Source organism: Coregonus clupeaformis, chromosome 7, assembly GCF_020615455.1.
Source record: "Coregonus clupeaformis isolate EN_2021a chromosome 7, ASM2061545v1, whole genome shotgun sequence".
NCBI classification, from domain to species: domain Eukaryota; kingdom Metazoa; phylum Chordata; class Actinopteri; order Salmoniformes; family Salmonidae; genus Coregonus; species Coregonus clupeaformis.
The window spans coordinates 25,172,156-25,195,959 of record NC_059198.1 but is presented as its reverse complement, the minus strand read 5'-3'; the positions used below and the strand labels follow the sequence as shown (position 1 = coordinate 25,195,959).

At 43.2% G+C, this 23,804-nt stretch overlaps 1 protein-coding gene across 2 annotated transcripts in view; it reads right to left on the bottom strand.

The window, feature by feature from the left end:
* The window catches only part of LOC121569452 (microtubule-associated serine/threonine-protein kinase 1), a 98,898-nt gene extending 81,733 nt beyond the window's left edge, over positions 1-17,165 (bottom strand). The window contains exons 1-2 of one of the 2 annotated variants that reach the window (XM_041880428.2): positions 16,339-17,165; positions 7,339-7,370 (exon numbers count right to left, since the gene is read on the bottom strand). In XM_041880428.2, the coding sequence (XP_041736362.2) occupies positions 7,339-7,370; positions 16,339-16,377 (71 nt within the window). In that variant the 5' untranslated portion in view covers positions 16,378-17,165. The remainder of the gene's footprint in view (positions 1-7,338; positions 7,371-16,338) is intronic. The other variant, XM_041880429.2, reaches the window with a different exon arrangement.
* Between the last annotated feature and the right edge of the window lie 6,639 nt (positions 17,166-23,804).

Here is a 23,804-nt window from a genome sequence, read left to right as displayed (position 1 = left end):
CTTGTAGATAGCTAGCTAGCTAACATTACTGGCTAACATTAGTTGGCTAGCTAACTGGCAATAGCAGCCAAGGACGTTCGCTATCTTATTTGCGCTTATTTGTTTGTGCTCTGATTACACGCAAGTGTCAAGGTCAACAGTTTACACAGATGACTTCAGCCATGTGAAAAACCTTCCATAGCAAAATATAGCTAGCTTCCTTTGCTTGTAGCTTGCCTCTCATCCAACTTGTGTCAGCTAACTACTAACACAACCCAAGTGCTTTGGTCTGGTTTTAGAACTCTTGAGATTCGGCTGAAAAGATGTTAGCGTTGTCAGAAATGCAACAAAAAGGTAGCACATCGTTGGTTCTTAATGGACAGAAATGAGCATGTGAGATTGACAGATTATACATTTAATCAAAACTGTTGCCCCTACAAAAGAATTCAGTCCGAAAGGTGGCAAGTCTAATGGTCACTTTATGGACGCTGTAGTCTTGTTCTTATCCGACACCTAGATATTGAGCTAAGTCGGGGCAAGACATTTGATTGTTTTCCTAATTATAACAACCCGGACAGCTCATGACGAGAGGTGGGGAGTGTGTTGTGTACCTCCAATCAAGTTGATTTGTGAATTTTCATTGACATTGGTGTCATATTGGCTTAGATATGATGGTAGGGAGATTTGAATGTAACATTGAGCTTTAACCAATGCCCTAATATTGTGGGGGCTATCACCAGTTAAGGGAAATCACAACTGACCATAGATCAGTGTCTAGGGCAGTGGTATTCAAACTTTTTCAGCAGAGACCCCATTTTTTCACCAAGAGTTTCTGGGTACCCCATTTTTTCTAACGACACAACCTTAAAATCAGTAAATTTAGATTTTTTTCATCAACAAATAACCTTCAATTCATTGCATTTTCATCTCCAATAAAAAAAGAAACCAATAAATACATTTATTCAATAAATTAACAATTTTCTAATTATCTTTCTCAAAAACTTTTGTATATTGTCCCATACAATAATCTTGACTCTTATTATTTTTTTTTTATTACGACCCCAACTTTGAATACCACTGGTCTAGAGGCTTACTTCAGAGCTAGAACAGCTTTTGATGTTGCAGTCTCAGAGACAAAACATTAGCTTCTTGTTATTGTCTTTGACAAACAAAGATCCCTTATTTTGTCATAAACATAGAGGCTGACAGAGGAACAGCAGACAGTGTCAAGAGTGGCATTCTTCAGATTCAGTATTGAGGGTGTAGACTTTTCCTGGAACTGAAGTCAGGCTCCGACGGGACTAGAGAGGATCAAAGAAAATAAAAGCCCCATTCCTCCACATAATGGATTTTTACTCTAAGAGAGGAGTAATGCTACCACCAAAGGTACTGCTATTGAATCCTAACATCCCTGAGAGACAGGAGAGCACTCAGATGAAGGACAGATTATTTGGTCTGGCCCAGGTATCTTGACACCCCACTTACCTCCTCCGATGTGTGATTTGTGTGGTATTGGTTAAAGGAAGATTCAGCGAAATGACATTGCCATGAGCAGCACCGGAGATACATTGAGATAAACAAGATGCAAGACTTCGCTCTCACAGTCACACACAGTATCTGCGTATGTACACGGGTTCACTTCACACTGTGTACAACGTGGTAGCCAGGGCACCAAAACAGTGGAGAAGTTGAGCCTTGCGCTTCAATGCTCTTATTTGTTGTGGAAATTGACCCACTACGCTCTTTACTTTCTGCATCTACGTCATATCACTGAGTCTACCTTTAAGTACTGTGTAATAGTGGTCTGATGGCCTTGTTTGTTTGTAAGGGTTAAGGTGTGGCCATGAGAGAGAGAGGTGTGTGTAGGTGTGTGTGTGAGTGTGTGTGTGTGTGTATGTGTGTGTGTGTGTGTGTGTGTGTGTGTGTGTGTGTGTGTGTGTGTGTGTGTGTTTGTGTGTTTTAGGGAGGGGTTGGGGATGGAGCAGTGTTGTTTTCGCTCTGATCTTTTTTGTGATGAGGTACACCTGAGCCCAGCACCTGAGGGACATACACCGTCTGATTATCAACACTCATTATCTCTCATTTATCTCTCCTTCCCTCCTTATCTTCTTTACCTCACTCCTTCCATCCTGAACACAGACACCCACCCACTACATCTGTATTTAGCTCACACACACATGGAAACACACACCCCCCCACATAAAAAGAGGAGAGATACGTGTGCTTGACTACAGCTAAATGGACACTCATCCCAGGACGTTCTCTCGCTCACTAGCTCTCTTTCTCTCTGTCATCCTCTCTTTCATGTTTAATCTGTAAAGAGGTGGATACAGACAGAAAGAAAGAGGGAGAGAGAAAGAGAGAGGGAGTAAGAGAGGCCTGTGCTTGTCTTCACTGCTCACGTAACCCCAGTGTGATGGTCCCTAATGGAGGCTGAGATAGAGATATTACCCCTGGGCCCTGTGCTCTTACTCAATCACTCCCTGTCTCTCCCTCTCTCATGTTCTCTACCCCTCTCTTTCTCCCTCACTCTCTCTCCTACACTTGCTAAGCCACTTTGACTTGGAAGATAATGTAGTGTCCTCAGTGTGATAATGGCATGTCCATTCAAAACAAACAGGGAATGACGTTGATGAACCTACTGCAGCAGAGCACCAGATAACTTAAAATGGCAACACAGGCTGATAGATCTATTGCAATGCAGTGTAATGAGAAGATAGACATTTGTTTGAAAGTAATTATTTAGGGGCACTATGAGATGATTGAACACACAAATTCATATGAAACTACTACCATCAGCGCAACAGTCTTCTTGTAAATCAGCATGCTGACTAAGACGAGAATGTTCTGTCTGGTGGGTGTTTGTGTGTGTTGGTGTGTGCGTTAAAACTGCAGTAATAACAGGCCAGAGGAGGCAGCCTAATTCCTGGCCAATCAGCAGGAGAGAATGAAGTCATTGGGATTCAGAGGGACTGGGGCACAGTAGGAGAACTTATCTGAGAAAAAAGCAAAATGATCTTGATCATGGCTAGAACTAACCATTTTATAATATTCTATGTGTAAGAGAGCTACGTATGCCCTTACAGTCATTGCTCAACAAAGAGTTTATCTCAGCATCACTGAGTCAAATTGATTCAAACAGAGTCATGGATGTAATCAAACAGTCACCTTTCATTTGAGTCACTGATTAGTAAAGACTATAGTAAGCCTCAAATAAGCCTCATTTGATGATTCATGAGTATGAGGGTTTGTCAATGCCAATGCTACAGTCTTGTCTTAGCTGGTACATAGAGGCTGTCCGTAGAAACACTGACACGGCAATCTTCATAAACACTACTCTGAGCCACTCGACAGCCTCACTCAGCAGAACTGGGCAGAAATACAAAACCAGATGGACACACACACGCATGCACCCACTCACACACACACACACACTCGGTGACCTTACAAGCACAAACACATCAGTCGCACTGTCAATGCTAACCACCTCCTAATGTACACTTAGCTGCTACACAAACAAAGAGAGGGAGTGAAACACAGATAGATGAGGTGATGGAGGGAGGGAGGGATAAGAGAAGGTAAGACAGGGAACAACATCACGTATTACAAAGACAGAATCCCCCCACCCCTCAGGACACACAGACCTATTTAACAGTGCCCTTTGTCTTATATTGTACCTTTTGGTGCGTCGGAACATGTTGCTTGCGTAGTGAGGGTAGCTTTGCGTAATGATAAGCAACGAGAGCAGTTGAGAACTGAGAGAGAGTCAGGAAGCAGCAGGGTCCCTTGAAAATGTCATCGCAACGCTTCCTCAACCTTTAGATGTGCACCGGTGTCTGAGTGATGTGGCAGTGGACAAACGACAGTAAAGGAGAGTGAGGGAGAGAGAGAGAGAGAGCGAGAGAGGGAGAGAGGGAGAGAGGGAGGGAGGGAAGGAGGGAGGGAGGGAGGGAGGGAGGGAGGGAGGGAGGGAGGGAGGGAGGGAGGGAGGGAGGAGGGCTGAGGCTGAGGCTGAGGCTGTCTTTGATTTCAGATAGGAACAAAAAAGCAGACAGGGAATTGTGGATCGTTTCTCAAGGGTAAGGGCCATGGCAAGGGAAGGGGTTACCAAGAAAAACTTCAAAAAGGACTCATTTGAGCCAGAAAGGAGGTTAGGGGGGTGGTGGGGGAAATGTCATAAGAGTGCTCACTCTCCGTGTCTGTGTGTGTGTGTGCGCGTGTGTGTGCGCTTGAGAGGTAAATCTGTGTGAAAAGCTTTTTACTGGAGGCTACTGGAAATATGAATGAGAGAAAAGAGAGCGAGGGAGGAAGGGATGATTAATTCATTATTCCAGGGAGGAGGAGAAGATAGTCCAGAGCTTGTTAATTGAAGCTGATGCTAGGAGGTGGTAGAGGTGTGTGTGTTTATCTACAATATGTGTGTATACAATTGGATGTGTCCTACATAACAAAAAACAGATATTTTAGATTAGATATGAACATATCCATTTCATAATTCATCCAAGCAAATGTAAAACCAAAACAGTGCTGATAAATACAAGCCTGCTGAGAACAATAGAGGAGACAGCCCTTCCAGATTAATAGATCAAGACAGTAGATTAATGTGAGGCCTACTCCAGTGAGCATATCTATAATGGATGATATGGATGATACTGGTCTATTGGGAGGGAGGCCTAAAATGGGAACCAGACTGAGACAGAATGAACCCAGATGGTACATCTCTGGAGGAGAGCATAGAGTTGATGACAAAATGGGGGACAAAATTAAAGCTGAATACAACTGTGAGTGGAAAATAGAGGAGATGACCAGTGGTCACTGAGGTCAGATGTCAGCACGGTCCCCAGGTTCATTTCCTGGTTTATTTCCCAGGGGTGTGGTGTGGGTGATATGGGCAGGGGGAACAGACGGGTTACAGAGAGAGGCAGAGAGAGGGACTGGATGGAAGTAGGGAGAAGAGACTACATGTACATATTACCTCAATTACCTCGACTAACCGTTGCCCCCGCACATTGACTCTGTATCGGTACACCTTGTATAAGGCCTCCCTACTGTTATTTTATTTTACTGCTGCTATTTTTTACTTATCTATTTTTTACTCAACACTTACAGTGGGGAAAAAAAGTATTTAGTCAGCCACCAATTGTGCAAGTTCTCCCACTTAAAAAGATGAGAGAGGCCTGTAATTTTCATCATAGGTACACGTCAACTATGACAGACAAATTGAGGAAAAAAAATCCAGAAAATCACATTGTAGGATTTTTAATGAATTTAATTGCAAATGATGGTGGAAAATAAGTATTTGGTCACCTACAAACAAGCAAGATTTCTGGCTCTCACAGACCTGTAACTTCTTCTTTAAGAGGCTCCTCTGTCCTCCACTCGTTACCTGTATTAATGGCACCTGTTTGAACTTGTTATCAGTATAAAAGACACCTGTCCACAACCTCAAACAGTCACACTACAAACTCCACTATGGCCAAGACCAAAGAGCTGTCAAAGAACACCAGAAACAAAATTGTAGACCTGCACCAGGCTGGGAAGACTGAATCTGCAATAGGTAAGCAGCTTGGTTTGAATAAATCAACTGTGGGAGCAATTATTAGGAAATGGAAGACATACAAGACCACTGATAATCTCCCTCGATCTGGGGCGCCACGCAAGATCTCACCCCGTGGGGTCAAAATGATCACAAGAACGGTGAGCAAAAATCCCAGAACCACACGGGGGACCCTAGTGAATGACCTGCAGAGAGCTGGGACCAAAATAACAAAGCCTACCATCAGTAACACACTACGCCGCCAGGGACTCAAATCCTGCAGTGCAGACGTGTCCCCCTGCTTAAGCCAGGACATGTCCAGGCCCATCTGAAGTTTGCTAGAGTGCATTTTGATGATCCAGAAGATGATTGGGAGAATGTCATATGGTCAGATGAAACCAAAATATAACTTTTTGGTAAAAACTCAACTCGTCGTGTTTGGAGGACAAAGAATGCTGAGTTGCATCCATACCTACTGTGATGCATGGGGGTGGAAACATCATGCTTTGGGGCTGTTTTTCTGCAAAGGGACCAGGACGACTGATCCGTGTAAATGAAAGAATGAATGGGGCCATGTATCGTGAGATTTTGAGTGAAAACCTCCTTCCATCAGCAAGGGCATTGAAGATGAAACGTGGCTGGGTCTTTCAGCATGACAATGATCCCAAACACACCGCCCGGGCAACGAATGAGTGGCTTCGTAAGAAGCATTTCAAGGTCCTGGAGTGGCCTCCAGATCTCAACCCCATAGAAAATCTTTGGAGGGAGTTGAAAGTCTGTGTTGCCCAGCGACAGCCCCAAAACATCACTGCTCTAGAGGAGATCTGCATGGAGGAATGGGCCAAAATACCAGCAACAGTGTGTGAAAACCTTGTGAAGACTTACAGAAAACGTTTGACCTGTGTCATTGCCAACAAAGGGTATATAACAAAGTATTGAGAAACTTTTGTTATTGACCAAATACTTATTTTCCACCATAATTTGCAAATAAATTCATTAAAAATCCTACAATGTGATTTTCTGGATTTTTTTTTCTCATTTTGTCTGTCATAGTTGACGTGTACCTATGAGGAAAATTACAGGCCTCTCTCATCTTTTTAAGTAGGAGAACTTGCACAATTGGTGGCTGACTAAATACTTTTTTTCCCCACTGTATTTTTCTTAAAACTGCATTGTTGGTTAAGGGCTTGTAAGTAAGCATTTCACTGTAAGGTCTACACCTGTTGTATTCGGCACATGTGGCAAATACAATTTGATTTGATTTGATTTGGAGCTGTTTCCCTACCACACACAAGCTAGGGCATGAGAAAAGGAGGGTGTGTGTGAGAGAGAGAGAGAGAGAGAGAGAGAGAGAGAGAGAGAGAGAGAGAGAGAGAGAGAGAGAGAGAGAGAGAGAAAGAGAGAGAGAGAGAGAAAGAGAGAGAGAGACATTGTGAGGGAGAGAGAGTGAGAGAGAGAGAGACATTGTGAGGGAGAGACAGAGTGAGAGAGAGAGACAGACAAAGAAAGAGGAGGAACTGTTTCAGCACCATGGACAGCGATCAGACTCAGAGCGCTGTCTACCCAGACAGACTGCAGGATTGCCTCCTCCATTCATTCTAATTCCCTTCTAAGTACCTCTAGAGTATCCTCAACCCCTCAATAGGGTGTTGAAATGCTAATCATGTCTCAAAAGGGATTCAACACAGATTAAATCTTCCAACCAGGACAGTAGAGCCCTCGGCTGATAAAATAGTTGTTGTTTCCAAACACCCACTTCCCCTGGCTAGGGGTGTGTTCCATATGGAGTGCCCAGTTGGCCAGGAGGGAGGGACTGTACTAACCTGCTGTTCTTGCGGGGCAGTGGCAGATCCTTCTGGAAGAAAGGCAGAAAAAGAGAGGACAACAGAGATCAGGTACTGGTAACATTAGAGGGATTCACAGGTTACAAGGTGGTTAAAAGGAGAGAAACAGATACCCTGTACGTCACCTCACCACATTAGTATAGCTAAGCAATGGAATGTTATGATATGACACCTCCCTTCAGTCTCTTAGTCCACTTGGACCTCGTCTCTGCTATGAAGACTGTCATTCTTATTATATACAGTACATGGTATTCTGTGTGTCTTTGTTTGTGAATTCCCTTGAATTCTCTCTGTCTCTCTCGCTCTCTGTCTGTCTCTGTGTTCCCTGAGCAGAGCAGAACAGTGTGTCCATCCTCCTATCTCTCCCCTGGGTCCCAGATGGACCCAGAACACTGGGCTGGAACAGCAGCAAACGCTGTGTACCCTGAATGAAAAGCGGATTGAGAAGTGCCAGATCCTACGCCAGCCCAGCCTGGCTCTTTGAAATGCTTCTCACTGAGGCACTGGTTTAGTTTCCCTGGCAGTTTTCAAATGCTAGCGTTTTAGCATTTGTGGCACAAATCCCATTCAAGTCATGGTACTGATATTAGCATTTTTCACGCATCATGTTCAAATCATCTATAAGTGACTTTGTTGAGATTCACAATCAATTTTAGATACTTTCGGAGGATTTGGTGCGCGAAAAATGCTAATATTGGTACCATGACTTGAATGGGATTTGTGCCCCAAATGCTAAAACATTAGCATTTGAAAACAATGGCAGGAAAATAAAACTAATGCATGGATTGCTGTCATACCTTGTCTATAGACTGCTTTCGGGGTAAGGAAACCAATGTGTCATTTTGTAATTTGGGTGAACTATCCCTTTAAGCTCTGTGGTGGCTAGAGCTTCAGCCTCCACCTGAGCCTGATTCTGCCTCTGTCTGTGTCCCTGACTGCTTACTTCTAACACACACACATTCACTGCAACAGACTCCCACTCTCTCCAGACATACATGTAGAACATGAAAGAGACAGAGAAATTGCAAATTGACCAAGAGGTAATGCAAAATAAATTGGGGGAAAGAGGGGCCAAGAGAGAAGGCCAAGAAGAGGTGAATAGAGAGATAATGGAGAGAAACGCGGATCCAGAAAGTCCAAACGCTCACAGGCATTATTTTGGTGACTAACATTGAGCCCGTTTCCCAGGTGTGTGTTGTGTAGAGCGCTAATTAATGCATTAGCCACTCCACATCCACTCCTGTCAAAGAGGGGTGACTCAGTCAAGATGCCATTAGCATTGACTGACAGGCAACCAGTGACAATCAATACAATATTAGGTTAATCTTGAGCTAAAGTGTATGTTTGTTTGTGAGTGTGTGTGTGTGTGTGTGCTTACATGTATACTATAAGCTATTAGGGCTGTGAATTTCCAGGTACTACGATATTATCACAATACTTAGGAGACAATACGATATGTATTGCGATTGTCATGATTCTATATATATTGCGATTTGGTGTTCCAAACATATTGCTCACTATATGTCTGCTGCAGAGAGACTAGAGAGAGAATAAGAAAATGAGTTTTGATCAGTCATGGAAATAAAACTTCTGAAAACATGTTGGCTCACTATTTAAAAGGAAGATGGAGAACAAGCTATAGGATGCAAAATACCAGAGTTTTGGTGCAGGTACAGCAGACTAGCTCTAAAACAATTTTTATTATTTATTATTACAAATCAATACTTAATATCATCCAAAAATTATGTTGCGATATCTAACTGTATCGATTTTTGCCCCATCACTATAGGCTATAGACTGTATAATGTGTGTGCGTGTGTGTGATCCTCTTCATAAGGTTCTCCCTCTTGAACAACTAGAGAAACCCTCTCCTCAGTGAGTGCTTGTCTAGAGGAATGTCTTTGTATCCAAGGGACAAACCTCCCACATAGCAGAATACTTTCAACATTCAGTTACCTTGAAGGGTCAAATGGAACACTCCACAGATTTAGTCTTACCCCAGAGAGAGCTGGTAAAAGCTAGGAATGCTTGGGAGAGAAGGCAGTAGGGCCTTGATTGATGAGTGAAAATGAAAGAAACCATTTTGGATCAAAAGAGAAGTAACCTCACCATTGTAAAGTCAGATTCTCACATGTGTTTTACACCCAGCACAAACCGAAGGTTATCGATAGTTGTTGGTGTATATTAAGCTCCTCTCATGGGTTTACGTGTTAATAGACACAAATCCCTCTTTACAAGGACGACCGAATATTCAACCTATTGATTCCTCCTCACTCGTCCTCCATTGATCAGACTAATTGACCCTGAGCCATCAGAGCTCTGTACAACATGACTTGAAAGGGTGGATGGAGGGAAGACAGTGCAGAGAGACTAGTGATGGGGGAGAGTGTATGAACATATCTCAGACACCACATCATAAAGCTATCTGGCTTATACCCGTCATACTGTAAATACCAGTAAATCACTTTATAATTGCCACTTTAAGGGCTGTTGCATAGGTCCATATTGAGTCTATGCCTGCACTGAAATGCACTTTCAATAGATACTCTGCACTGCGCATACTTTTTCATCCAGGACTAATCAAAGTCAATGTAACCTCTCACAACATGATTATGAAGAGAATATCTAGTTCGCTTTGACACACAAGGAGCGGAGATATTTTTATGCTACAAGTGCAGCCTAGTAAGAGTAAGAACGAATGAAGAGAAAACCTTCAGAATTTAGAGGTTTAAAACCAAAGGAACAAAGCAGAATGCACTACACCGACTACGGCATTGAATCAAAATGAGTCTGCTCATTGTCTGATGTCCTCAGTGGGGCCCTTTACTGCTGTGGCATGTCTGAAGCATGTCTAGACAACAAAGAGAACAATGTGGTGCATCAAAGAGATTGCGTCCTTCTATTTTGTCTGGGAGGAAGGAATCAGAACCATGCACAGGACCCTACAGGTGTAGGATCTTAATTTGAGCCAGTTTGCTACCTCAGGAAAATAATCCAGCAGCAACAGGAAATGTGACTTATTATGTTGATTATAATTAATGGAAATGTTTGTCGGGGTTGATACATTTTACGCAAGGGAAAATCAACACTGACATGTCTAAGTGTAAATTACAAACTTCAGAAGCCTTTTTAAACTTAAAATACACTACAAGTTTTAAATGTCCTGCACTGCAGGAAGGAATTAGAACCATGCACAGGGTTCTACCTTGGAGAAAGGAATCCGCACAATTGACAGGGCTCTATCTTGGAGGAAGGACTCAGCACCATGGACAGGGCTCTACCTTGGAGGAAGGAATCAGCACCATGGACAGGGCTCTACCTTGGAGGAAGGACTCAGCACCATGGACAGGGCTCTACCTTGGAGGAAGTTATCAGCACCATGGACAGGGCTCTACCTTGGAGGAAGTTATCAGCACCATGGACAGGGCTCTACCTTAACAGAAGGAATCTGGACCATGGACAGATGGTAGATAAATTAATATGTCTTACAGGCAGTTTACCATTGGAAACAATGGTCAAGGTTCCTGTCTGTGTAAATTGGTGTTCCCTCTCTCGCACGAGCATACTTTGCTGTGTGAGACCAATGGCTATGGTCCACTTATCGTCGGTTCCCTGCTCTCCCCACCTGCCCCGCCCCCAAAACATTTGCCAGTGAGATGCTTCTTGGGCACCCCATCTGCGAGGCGGGGGCAATAAGTAGACCAGAGTGAGGGAGTGGGGTGTCTCGCTTTCACTAACGTCTCTGGTCCTACCTTGGAGGAAGGAATCAGAACCATGGACCGGGGATACTTAGGAGGAGGTCACTACAAAGAGCCAACTCAGTAGTGGGATATAGAAGAGATATAGTAAAGGGATTCAGGGAAGTGTGTAGGTTCAAAAATACCAAATGAGATCAGGAGAGGAGATTAGCTGCTCAAGAGCCAATGTATCCTATCAACTCAATCTGCCCTACGAACAACATGATTTTCATTGTTGAACCAATATTCTAATGCTCTCTCACTTTGTCAGGGCCAGATTGGGAGATCTCATGTCCCACTGAAATCTAGACTTAATCAATGGCCAGCCATTGTGTCATTTTGTTCCTCTGTCGGCCATTGACTCAGTCAATCCAGGAAGCTGACACTAATGAAAGGGATTGTAATTGAGTTTCCACTCTCCGAGTGTTAAACACACTAAAAGCACAGCGACTGGCTGACGGTGGAGGTTGGTGCTCTGAATCTGATGGATCTGGAGCGGAATGACGACAGATGGAGCTCTGTCACAACGTTAATGTTCCCACTGACTAATCACAGATTTGAAAGCAAAACAATTATACTCTATATTTACCCCATCTTTCTGACGAGGATGACTGCTCTTCCAGAAGGTTCTGCACTATGGGTTGAGGAGTGGGCTCCTATAGAGTCTAAATGGTCCCTCTGAGTCGCATCCACATTGGGATGTTTATGACAAAATGACAAAACATATGTCAAATGTCTATGAATATTCAAATAGACTCTATTGTCCTGTGATTGCTGTGGTTGGCAGCATTACAAATACAGTTCAGGTTCATGTTTCTATTGCCTGATTGTAATGCTGTGTACAGTACAGTATACTATGCTGTGGCCCAGGGGGGAGGTTGATCTCCCAGTTACGAGTCTGTGTTCCACCGGATGCTCCACAACATGCTTGTGTATTCAGCCCAGAGCAGAAAGTGCTGCGCTGATGACCGTTTCAACACGAGATGGTGCGTCTCAAGGGGTTTTATCCTTTCAATAAGAATACCTAATTAATAGAATACAAGTGATTGTGATGTATGATGAGATGTCACTAATGCAGAAAGAGGTATCAGCTCTAGAATTATGGAAACACCTCAATATCAGGCCTTAACAAGGAGTTCGACTTAAAACAGTTTCAAAATGTCCGAATTATTGTGTGCTTTTTTTCATCCTAACTGAATATACACTACTGGTCAAAAGTTTTAGAACTGAGTTTAAATGTATTTGGCTAAGGTGTATGTAAACTTCCGACTTCAACTGTATACAGTTGAAGTCGGAAGTTTACATACACTTAGGTTGGAGTAATTAAAACTAGTTTTTCAACCACTCCACAAATTTCTTGTTAACAATCTATCGTTTTGGCAAGTCGGTTAGGACATCTACTTTGTGCATGACACAAGTAATTTTTCCAACAATTGTTTACAGACAGATTATTTCACTTATAATTCACTGTATCACAATTCCAGTGGGTCAGAAGTTTACATACGCTAAGTTGGCGGTGCCTTTAAACAGCTTGGAAAATTCCAGAAAATTATGTCATGGCTTTAGAAGCTTCTGATAGGCTAACTGACATCATTTGAGTATATTGGAGGTGTACCTGTGGATGTATTTCAAGGCCTACCTTCAAACCCAGTGCCTCTTTGCTTGACATAATGGGAAAATCAAAAGAAATCAGCCAAGACCTCAGAAAAAAAATTTGTAGACCTCCACAATTCTGGTTCATCCTTGGGAGCAATTTCCAAACGCCTGAAGGTACCACGTTCATCTGTACAAACAATAGTACACAAGTATAAACACCATGGGACCACGCAGCCGTCATACCACTCAGGAAGGAGATGCGTTCTGTCTCCTAGAGATTAACGTACTTTGGTGCGAAATGTGCAAATCAATCCCAGAACAACAGCAAAGGACCTTGTGAAGATGCTGGAGGAAACAGGTACAAAAGTATCTATATCCACAGTAAAACAAGTCCTATATCGATATAACCTGAAAGGCCACTCAGCAAGGAAGAAGCCACTGCTCAAAAACCGCCATAAAAATGCCAGACTACGGTTTGCAACTGCACATGGGGAAAAAGATCGTACTTTTTGGAGAAATGTCCTCTGGTCTGATGAAACAAAAATAGAACTATTTGGCCATAATGACCATCATTATGTTTGGAGAAAAAAGGGGGCTGCTTGCAAGCCGAAGAACACCATCCCAACCGTGAAGCACGGGGGTGGCAGCATCATGCTGTGGGGGTGTTTTGCTGCAGGAGGGACTGGTGCACTTCACATAATAGATGGCATCACGAGGAAGGAAAATGATGTGGATATATTGAAGCAACACCTCAAGACATCAGTCAGGAAGTTAAAGCTGGGTCGCAAATGGGTCTTCCAAATGGACAATGACCCCAAGCATACTTCCAAAGTTGTGGCAAAATGGCTTAAGGACAACAAAGTCAAGGTATTGGAGTGGCCATCACAAAGCCCTGACCTCAATCCTATAGAACATTTGTGGGCAGAACTGAAAAAGCGTGTGCGAGCAAGGAGGCCTACAAACCTGACTCCGTTACACCAGCTCTGTCAGGAGGAATGGTCCAAAATTCACCCAATTTATTGTGGGACGCTTGTGGAAGGCTACCCGAAACGTTTGACCCAAGTTAAACAATTTAAAGGCAATGCTACCAAATACTAATTGAGTGTATGTAAACTTCTGACCCACTGGGAATGTGATGAAAGAAATAAAATCTGAAATAAATCATTCTCTCTACTATTATTCTGACATTTCACATTCTTAAAATAAAGTGGTGATCCTAACTGACCTAAGACAGGGAATTTTTACTAGGATTAAATGTCAGGAATTGTGAAAAACTGAGTTTAAATGTATTTGGCTAAGGTGTGCGTAAACTTCCCACTTCAACTGTATACAGTATTTATATTACCGTAAATATTGATCACATTCCTTTTGTATGGTCATATATTTTGATACATTGAATGTTGATATTGCATATATTTTACCTCCTGTTTCAGGAAGTGATGTCACTGAGTACTGCCCATATATATAGGACCTTCCAACCCCACCTGGGATTTGGATGCCTGATGAAGACCTAAGGATCGAAACGTTGTTATAAATAAATATCACCTGGGAGCATGAGCAGCAGTGTGCAGCGTTTTCCTTTTTATTTTTCAATAATTCACCTACAACTCCAGCACCTGGATGTGTGTATGTTCTTCAGCTTTTGCACAACACCTCAATATCAGCAATATGGTGCAACTTTAATTATCTTCCTCCAGACCACTTCCTGGCAGTAATCTCTGTGAGGCTCTCTGATAATGAGATGGGCTTGCTAAGACTCCCACCAGCCAGCCAGGAGGATCAGACAGAGGCAGACAGAGAGTAATGATACCGCCGGACCCTGCCATGTTTCCCCTGAGATATGAGAAACAACAGCACTATAAATGGTCGTCTGACGTCATGCCCTTCAGCTCCTCATGTCTGGGCCGGAGGAGAAATGGCCCTGGCTGTAACTAATTAGTACTGGATGGGCTCCCTCACCACAGCTACACCGCCGCTGGCCCCATCATTTCGTGGACACACAAAGGACAATGGTGAGAAAGTGAGTCTGGGGGCTTAGACAGACCTAGACAGGGGCCTGCTCATCACCTCAGTCAGTGTCAGTGATTGGCTTACCGTCCCATGTCTGACAGATGGAGAGGGGCTGGGGAGGAGGGTGATGCTGTAGTATGGGAGTGTCATGTCATCCCCACTGGCAGGCACGCCATCCTCAATACCCCACACATTATTCAGATCGGTCCTTCCCCTGTATCCTACTGTACATACTGTACATGTTTATAAATGTGTAGGTGGAGGCTGGAGGGATAGTGTCTGGAGCGGATACAAAGATGTTTGTTTCATGTTAGTCATGTTGAAGCAGTGCATCATGGGGCTGACCCTTGACCTGCTCTCTGTGGGAGTGGGGTGTGTCACCATATGGCGCAGAGAGATGCGCCAGAAGGGGGATTTTAAACAGACACTAACGGTTGTGAGAGTGTCTGTTGGCTGGGATGATGAGACTCCAGAGAGATGCACCAGAAGGGGGATTTTAAACAGACACTAACGGTTGTGAGAGTGTGTGTTGGCTGGGATGATGAGACTCCAGAGAGATGAGCTGTTGGATGGTCATCCAGACACTATCCATCCTCATAAACACACAGAAGCACACTGGCACACACACACATCTTCTTTATGCACATTCATGACTCATGCTTGTTGTTGAGACATGTAGATGTTTCAAGATGTCACCCGATGTCACTAGTTTGCTTTGCCTTATGTTTTATTTCACACACATGCCTACACACACACACACACACACATCCACTATTTGTTTGCTGTTGTGTTTGCCAGTGTCTTCTGTCTGTGTTGTCCATTTTGTCTTACATTGCCTTTTGCCTCTTGCCAGGCCATCATTGTAATTAATTATGTGTTCTTAATTGAATTTCCTGGTTAAATAAAGGTTAAATAAAACATAAAATACTGTGAAGTCAAGCATATGTGCACAGACACAGACCACACACACTCACACACACTGGAATTGAGAGTGTTGACAATGCCATGAAGTGGATTTTCCCACCACAGTAAAGAAACTGTGTAATGGTCAACCCCAGTCTCTCCATCCCCAGCTCTCTATCCCTCCCTCCTCTTCATCACTATACTGCCCAGCCCTAACGAGGCCCTAAGGCACTCTGCTTGCCTGCCTGGCTGGCTGGCTGACCACTCAGCTCAGTTCACTTGACTGAATCATGCTCCAAGGGGGAGGGGTGACCCGTACTTAACCAGGCTACTTCATAATGGATGAACACGTAGGCTTCAGTAATATGAACATGCCATATCAATATGCATGGCGGTACATTTTCATTATGGAGCTATTACCTTGAGTGCCATTATAGACATAGAGTCGCCAAGTATCTTATGAATATGACCTCTGCTGAGATACATTAAATCAAGATTTCTGCAGCTGAGCATATTAAGTCGTAAATGCATAACACAGTTGTTATAACACATGCTCTAAAAAGGATGTCGTGTACGGGTAGTTGGTTATTAACATATTAGCCAAAGGATTGTATTGAACATAATCTCAACTCAATGGCACATTCTGTACGATTTCTATTGACATGAGTGTAGCCTACCTATAACTAACTGTCAAATGAGAGATACTATCAAACACATTACGCCCGAACCTCACCTGCAGCCTCCGACGCCGAATTATCCCCGAGTCATCCATGGCGTAATAAGGCGCAGTCGGATGGGGATTTCCTCAAAACAGCCCCCTGACCCTTCACTTGTTTCGGTTTCAACCCAAACAACTCTGCGGCATCCACTGGCTGTCCGGTTCTCACTCAAATAACACAGCCGAGACGGCGGCGCTGCTCACTTTGAGCCAAAGCGCGTGCAGTGTCACGTTGAGGAACCGCTTGAAAACCACCAAATGCTAAGATGTCCCGTAGCATCTGAAACAAGCAGGGTCTTCGGGCTTTTACGTCTTTAAAATAAAGTTATTCCACTGTAGCCTATAGGTTAATTAAATGTTTAAGTCAATGATTCATAATTGCCCCATGTTGATAGTCGACTGTCACCTTCACTTCTTCAGGTTGTTTTTAGAGCATCTTTGTGGACCACCAACATTTCTTTAGAGACTTCACTTGCAATATAGTCTACTGCACCAATTCTTTGGCGGTATCTAAAATAAGTTACACCTACAGCATTAAATGTTCACAATATACCAGAAATTTCATTTCGCGGTTGATGCTGCTTGAGCAACGGTGCGAGACGTGCAAAGCTGCTTCCTCGAGCTCAGTCAGTCCAGTTGACATTGCCGCTGATTCGCCCATGAATCTATCTACTTCTTTGGACTCCCAAGTCAATAACAGTCCATGACATAACAAAACACATCGTCCTTACGCTCAACCTTTAAAAATTCGAGAGAATGTTCTTCTCCCTGGCTGCATACCGCAGTCCATTCATTCTTCTACCTTCACTTCCTTTGATAACCGACGACAATAACGCGATATCTGTAACCCTTCCGCGCCCGGGATTCCCTCTCGCCCCTCCTCCACGCGCAATCAGCAACTGGGCCAGTGTGATGAACTAAGCATCCCTCTTCTCTCGCCACAGGCAAATGGGGGTTCTGAATAATGAGATAACTAGGCTAATATGGGTGAACTACTACATTGTTGGGCAATGATGAGAACCGCATGCGTGTGGACGTGCATACTGGTCCTTCAGGACCATGGACAGCGCCACGTAGCCTACGAAGGAGTGCCTTGGCTTTTAGATAGTTTTACTTCGCGCCATTGCATTGTCATTCTTTTTTTTAACCAGCACTACAATCAAAATGTTGTACATATATATTTTTCCTTTTGCAATATCTCTTCATAGTGTATGTTGGTCTCAAAAGCTCATATCAGGAGACCTTGCAAATGGAATCTAGTAAGTCTACTAACCTGATGTTGATCAAGCATGGATCAGCTTTATCATGCATGACATATCCAGGATTTAACCCCCCTAGGGATGACCGATCATTCCTGGCCCATATCCAATATCTTTATGTCCTGGAGTTTGATGAAATAGGCCTATGTGCAGCAAACAGGTTAGATCTCAAACAGTTGTCATCCACTTGTTGCATAATAAATTACCATGAACGATTAGAGGGCAGGGAGCTGAAACTTTTGACGTCTCTCTCCATCAGAAAAAGGCTTGAGTATAGAGAATATTTTACTCGTGGTTTGGTGCCCTCAACATTTGTGAACAAACTGAAACAGACAGTCAGACAATGCATGACCTGAGTGAAAGGAAGGAGAACAAACAGTGGCTGGTGTTTGCCCTTGGACAGTTGGCCATTCGACAGATCTACAGATCTACTATAATGGGTTCCTCTCATCATATTTGTTTGCCTGTGATGATGATGATGGACAGATGGGTTGCCCTTTGGAAGAGAGGGGTTGCGTAATGCTTTGCAGTCGAGGATTAGGACTTTCACACTGTTTTTATGTAACATATGGTCGGTCCAAGTGCATGCAATGATGACCTCATCCTCAGCCAGGACACAGTCAGCCCACAGAGCAACACTGCAGCATGTACACACACAAAAACACACACACACACAGTCCAGCTAGACCATCCAGTCCAAACAAATATACTGTAACCAATTGAAATGAATTCAACAGATTACTACTCCACATAGAATTGTAATGCCACTTGAATTAGTACATTGTGCTCATAATGCACAAATCATGGAAAAAGCTGCAGTAAGCAGGCTTTGATTCATTTAATTAAATAGCCTCCATCAGGGCTTTCTGGCTGGCTGGCTGGCACACTTTCCTAATGCTGATGGCTCCTCTTTATGTTCCATTTCTATGTAGCCAACAACCACCTCACAGAGACAAACACTCACACCCCAATCAGCCAGCCATTAGATTCCCTCACCCAAACCCTTTAACACCTCATCCACTCCACTCAGTCATCTCTACTGCTGTGGTGCCTTTAGACATACTGCAGGCACTGTATTGATTTTTGCTCCTTGCTTTAACTTGTCTGACTGATAGAACCTGCATGATGCCCTGCATGGCAGGTTAAAGCCTGGTGGGCATGCAGTGCATTCAGAAAGTATTCAGACCCCTTGACTTTTTCCACATTTTCTTACATTACAGCCCTATTCTAAAATTGATGTTTTACCTCATCAATCTACACACAATACCCCATAATGACAAAGCAAAAACAGGTTTTTAGACATTTTTGCAAATGTATTAAAAATAAAAAACAGAAATACCTTATTTACAGAAGTCTTCAGACCCTTTGCTATGAGACTCGTAATTGAGCTCCGGTGCATCCTGTTTCCATTGATCATCCTACAGATGTTTCTACAACTTGATTGGAGTCCACCTGTGGCAAATAAAATTGATTGGACACGATTTGGAAAGGCACACACCTGTCTATATAAGGTCCCACATTTGACAATGCATGTCAGATCAAAAACCAAGCCATGAGGTCGAAGGAATTATCTGTAGAGCTCCGAGACAGGATTGTGTCGAGGCACAGATCTGGGGAAGGTTACCAACACATTTCTGCAGTATTGAAGGTCCCCAAGAACACAGTGGCCTCCATCATTCTTAAATGGAAGAAGCTTGGAACCACCAAGACTCTTCCTAGAGCTGGCCTCCCGGCCAAACTGAGCAATTGGGAGAGAAGGGCCTTGGTCAGGGAGGTGACGAAGAACCCGATGGTCACTCTGATAGAGCTCCAGAGTTCTTCTGTGGAGATGGGAGAACCGTCCAGAAGGACAACCATCTCTGCAGCACTCCACCAATCAGGCCTTTATGGTCGAGTGGCCAGACGGAAGCCACTCCTTAGTAAAAGGCACATGAAAGCCCGCTTGGAGTTTGCCAAAAGGCACCTAAAGACTCTCAGACCATGAGAAACAAGATTCTCTGGTCTGATGAAACCAAGATTGAACTCTTTGGCCTGAATGCCCAGCATCACGTCTGGAGGAAACCTGGCACCATCCCTATGGTGAAGCATGGTGGTGGCAGTATCATGCTGTGGGGATGTTTTTAGCGATAGGGACTGAGAGACTAGTCAGGGTTGAGGGAAAGATGAACGGAGCAAAGTACAGAGAGATCCTTGATGAAAACCTGCTCCCGAGCGCTCAGGACCTCAGACTGGGCCGAAGGTTCACCTTTCAACAGGACAACGACCCTAAGCACACAGCCAAGACAACGCAGGAGTGGCTTCGGGACAAGTCTCTGAATGTCCTTGAGTGGCCCAGCCAGAGCCCGGACTTGAACCCGATCGAACACCTCTGGAGCGACGCTCCCCATCCAACCTGACAGAGCTTGAGAGGATCTGCAGAGATTAATGGGAGAAACTCCCCAAATACAGGTGCGCCAAGCTTGTAGCGTCATACCCAAGAACACTCAAGGATGTAATCCCTGCCAAAGGTGCTTCGACAAAGTACTGAGTAAAGGGTCTGAATACAATGCAAATATCATGGTACAGCTATACAGTGAGGGAAAAAAGTATTTGATCCCCTGCTGATTTTGTACGTTTGCCCACTGACAAAGAAATGATCAGTCTATAATTTTAATGGTAGGTTTATTTGAACAGTCAGAGACAGAATAACAACAAAAAAATCCAGAAATATGCATGTCAAACATTTTATAAATTGATTTGCATTTTAATGAGGGAAATAAGTATTTGACCCCCTCTCAATCAGAAAGATTTCTGGCTCCCAGGTGTCTTTTATGCAGGTAACGAGCTGAGATTAGGAGCACACTCTTAAAGGGAGTGCTCCTAATCTCAGCTTGTTACCTGTATAAAAGACACCTGTCCACAGAAGCAATCACTCAATCAGATTCCAAACTCTCCACCATGGCCAAGACCAAAGAGCTCTCCAAGGATGTCAGGGACAAGATTGTAGACCTACACAAGGCTGGAATGGGCTACAAGACCATCGCCAAGCCGCTTGGTGAGAAGGTGACAACAGTTGGTGCAATTATTCGCAAATGGAAGAAACACACACTACGCCGTAAAGGACTGAAATCCTGCAGCGCCCGCAAGGTCCCCCTGCTCAAGAAAGCACATATACATGCCCGTCTGAAGTTTGCCAATGAACATCTGAATGATTCAGAGGAGAACTGGGTGAAGGTGTTGTGGTCAGATGAGACCAAAATGGAGCTCTTTGGCATCAACTCAACTCGCTGTGTTTGGAGGAGGAGGAATGCTGCCTATGACCCCAAGAACACCATCCCCACCGTCAAACATGGAGGTGGAAACATTATGCTTTGGGGGTGTTTTTCTACTAAGGGGACAGGACAACTTCACCGCATCAAAGGGACGATGGATGGGGCCATTTACCGTCAAATCTTGGGTGAGACATCCTTCCCTCAGCCAGGGCATTGAAAATGGGTCGTGGATGGGTATTCCAGCATGACAATGACCCAAAACACACGGCCAAGGCAACAAAGGAGTGGCTCAAGAAGAAGCACATTAAGGTCCTGGAGTGGCCTAGCCAGACTCCAGACCTTAATCCCATAGAAAAGGAGGGAGCTGAAGGTTCGATTAGCCAAACGTGGAGGGAGCTGAAGGTTCGATTTGCCAAACGTCAGCCTCGAAACCTTAATGACTTGGAGAAGATCTGCAAAGAGGAGTGGGACAAAATCCCTCCTGAGATGTGTGTAAACCTGGTGGCCAACTACAAGAAACGTCTGACCTCTGTGATTGCCAACAAGGGTTTTGCCACCAAGTACTAAGTAATGTTTTGAAGAAGGGTCAAATACTTATTTCCCTCATTAAAATGCAAATCAATTTATAACATTTTTGACATGCGTTTCTCTGGATTTTTTTGTTGTTATTCTGTCTCTCACTGTTCAAATAAACCTACCATTAAAATTATAGACTGATCATGTCTTTGTCAGTGGGCAAACATACAAAATCAGCAGGGGATCATATACTTTTTTCCCTCACTGTATGGACACTCAATAACTATTGTATTTTTTATTGGTAAATTTACAAACATATATAATGATAAATAGATTTGAAACTTGTATCTCATTATGGTATGGGGTGAAATAAATATAGCCAGTTATAATTGTAATGGCTTTGCAGATAATAACAAAAGAAGAACAATGTTTACATGGCTCAAAGAGAAGGAATATAATATCTATTGTTTACAGGAAACTCATTCAACAATTCTAGATGAATGAAGTTGTGTGGAAATTGTGTGAAATATACTTCTCCCATGGGCAAAGAAACTCAAAAGGGGTGCTGATATTAATTAACAGTAATTTCGATCCGAATTTGCAAATTGTCCAAACAGCGCAAAGTAGATGGATTATTTTAAATATGTTATTGGACCATAAACAGATATGGCTCATTAACCTTTACGGACCAAATTATGATGATCCACACTTCTTTGACAATATATATAGTTGAAGTCGGAAGTTTACATACACTTAGGTTGGAATCATTAAAACTCGTTTTTCAACCACTCCACAAATTTCTTGTTAACAAACTATAGTTTTGGCAAGTCGGTTAGGATATCTACTTTGTAATTTTTCCAACAATTGTTTACAAATTGACTGTGCCTTTAAACAGCTTGGAAAATTCCAGAAAATGATGTTATGGCTTTAGAAGCTTCTGATCATCATTTGAGTATATTGGAGGTGTACCTGTGGATGTATCTCAAGACCTACCTTCAAACTCAGTGCCTCTTTGCTTGACATCATGGGAAAATCAAAATGAATCAGAATTGTTTTTGTAGACCTCCACAAGTCTGGTTCATCCTTGGGAGCAATTTCCAAACGCCTGAAGATACCACGTTCATCTGTACAAACAATAGTACGCAAGTATAAACACCATGGGACCACGCAGCCATCATACCGCTCAGGAAGGAGACGCGTTATGTCTCCTAGAGATGAACGTACTTTGGTGTGAAAAGTGCAAATCAATCCCAGTACAACAGCAAAGGACCTTGTGAAGATGCTGGAGGATTCAGGTACAAAAGTATCTATATCCACAGTAAAACAAGTCCTATACCGATATAACCTGAAAGGCCACTCAGCAAGGAAGAAGCCACTGCTCCAAAACCGCCATAAAAATGCCAGACTACGGTTTGCAACTGCACATGGGGACAAAGATCGTACTTTTTGGAGAAATGTCCTCTGGTCTGATGAAACAAAAATAGAACTATTTGGCCATAATGATCATCATTATGTTTGGAGAAAAAAGGGGGCTGCTTGCAAGCCGAAGAACACCATCCCAACCGTGAAGCACGGGGGTGGCAGCATCATGCTGTGGGGTGTTTTGCTGCAGGAGGGACTGGTGCACTTCACATAATAGATGGCATCACGAGGAAGGAAAATTATGTGGATATATTGAAGCAACATCTCAAGACATCAGTCAGGAAGTTAAAGCTGGGTCGCAAATGGGTCTTCCAAATGGACAATGACCCCAAGCATACTTCCAAAGTTGTGGCAAAATGGCTTAAGGACAACAATGTCAAGGTATTGGAGTGGCCATCACAAAGCCCTGACCTCAATCCTATAGAACATTTGCCAAGGAGGCCTACAAACCTGACTCCGTCACACCAGCTCTGTCAGGAGGAATGGGCCAAAATTCACCCAACTTATTGTGGGAAGCTTGTGGAAGGCTACCCGAAACGTTTGACCCAAGTTAAACAATTTAAAGGCAATGCTACCAAATACTAATTGAGTGTATGTAAACTTCTGACCCACTGGGAATGTGATGAAAGAAATAAAAGCTGAAATATATCATTCTCTCTACTATTATTCTGACATTTCATATTCTTAAAATAAAGTGATGATCCTATCTGACCTAAGACAGGGAACTTTTACTAGGATTAAATGTCAGGAATTGTGAAAAACTGAGTTTAAATGCATTTGGCTAAGGAGGAAAGTGGAAGGGGGAAAAAGTAAGGAACTTGTTTGTCGGCCTTGCATTAAAGAACATAATTGGTTGACGTACCGATTCCATGGCATAGTGTTTATGAACTAATGCGCAAAACGACGCCGGATTCAAAACTTATAATTTTTCAATTTAAATTATTATATAAAATTATTTCTACCAATATAATGTTATTTATATGGGGGATACAATCTTCCCAGCTCTGCAGATTTTGCTGCGAAGAGACAGAAT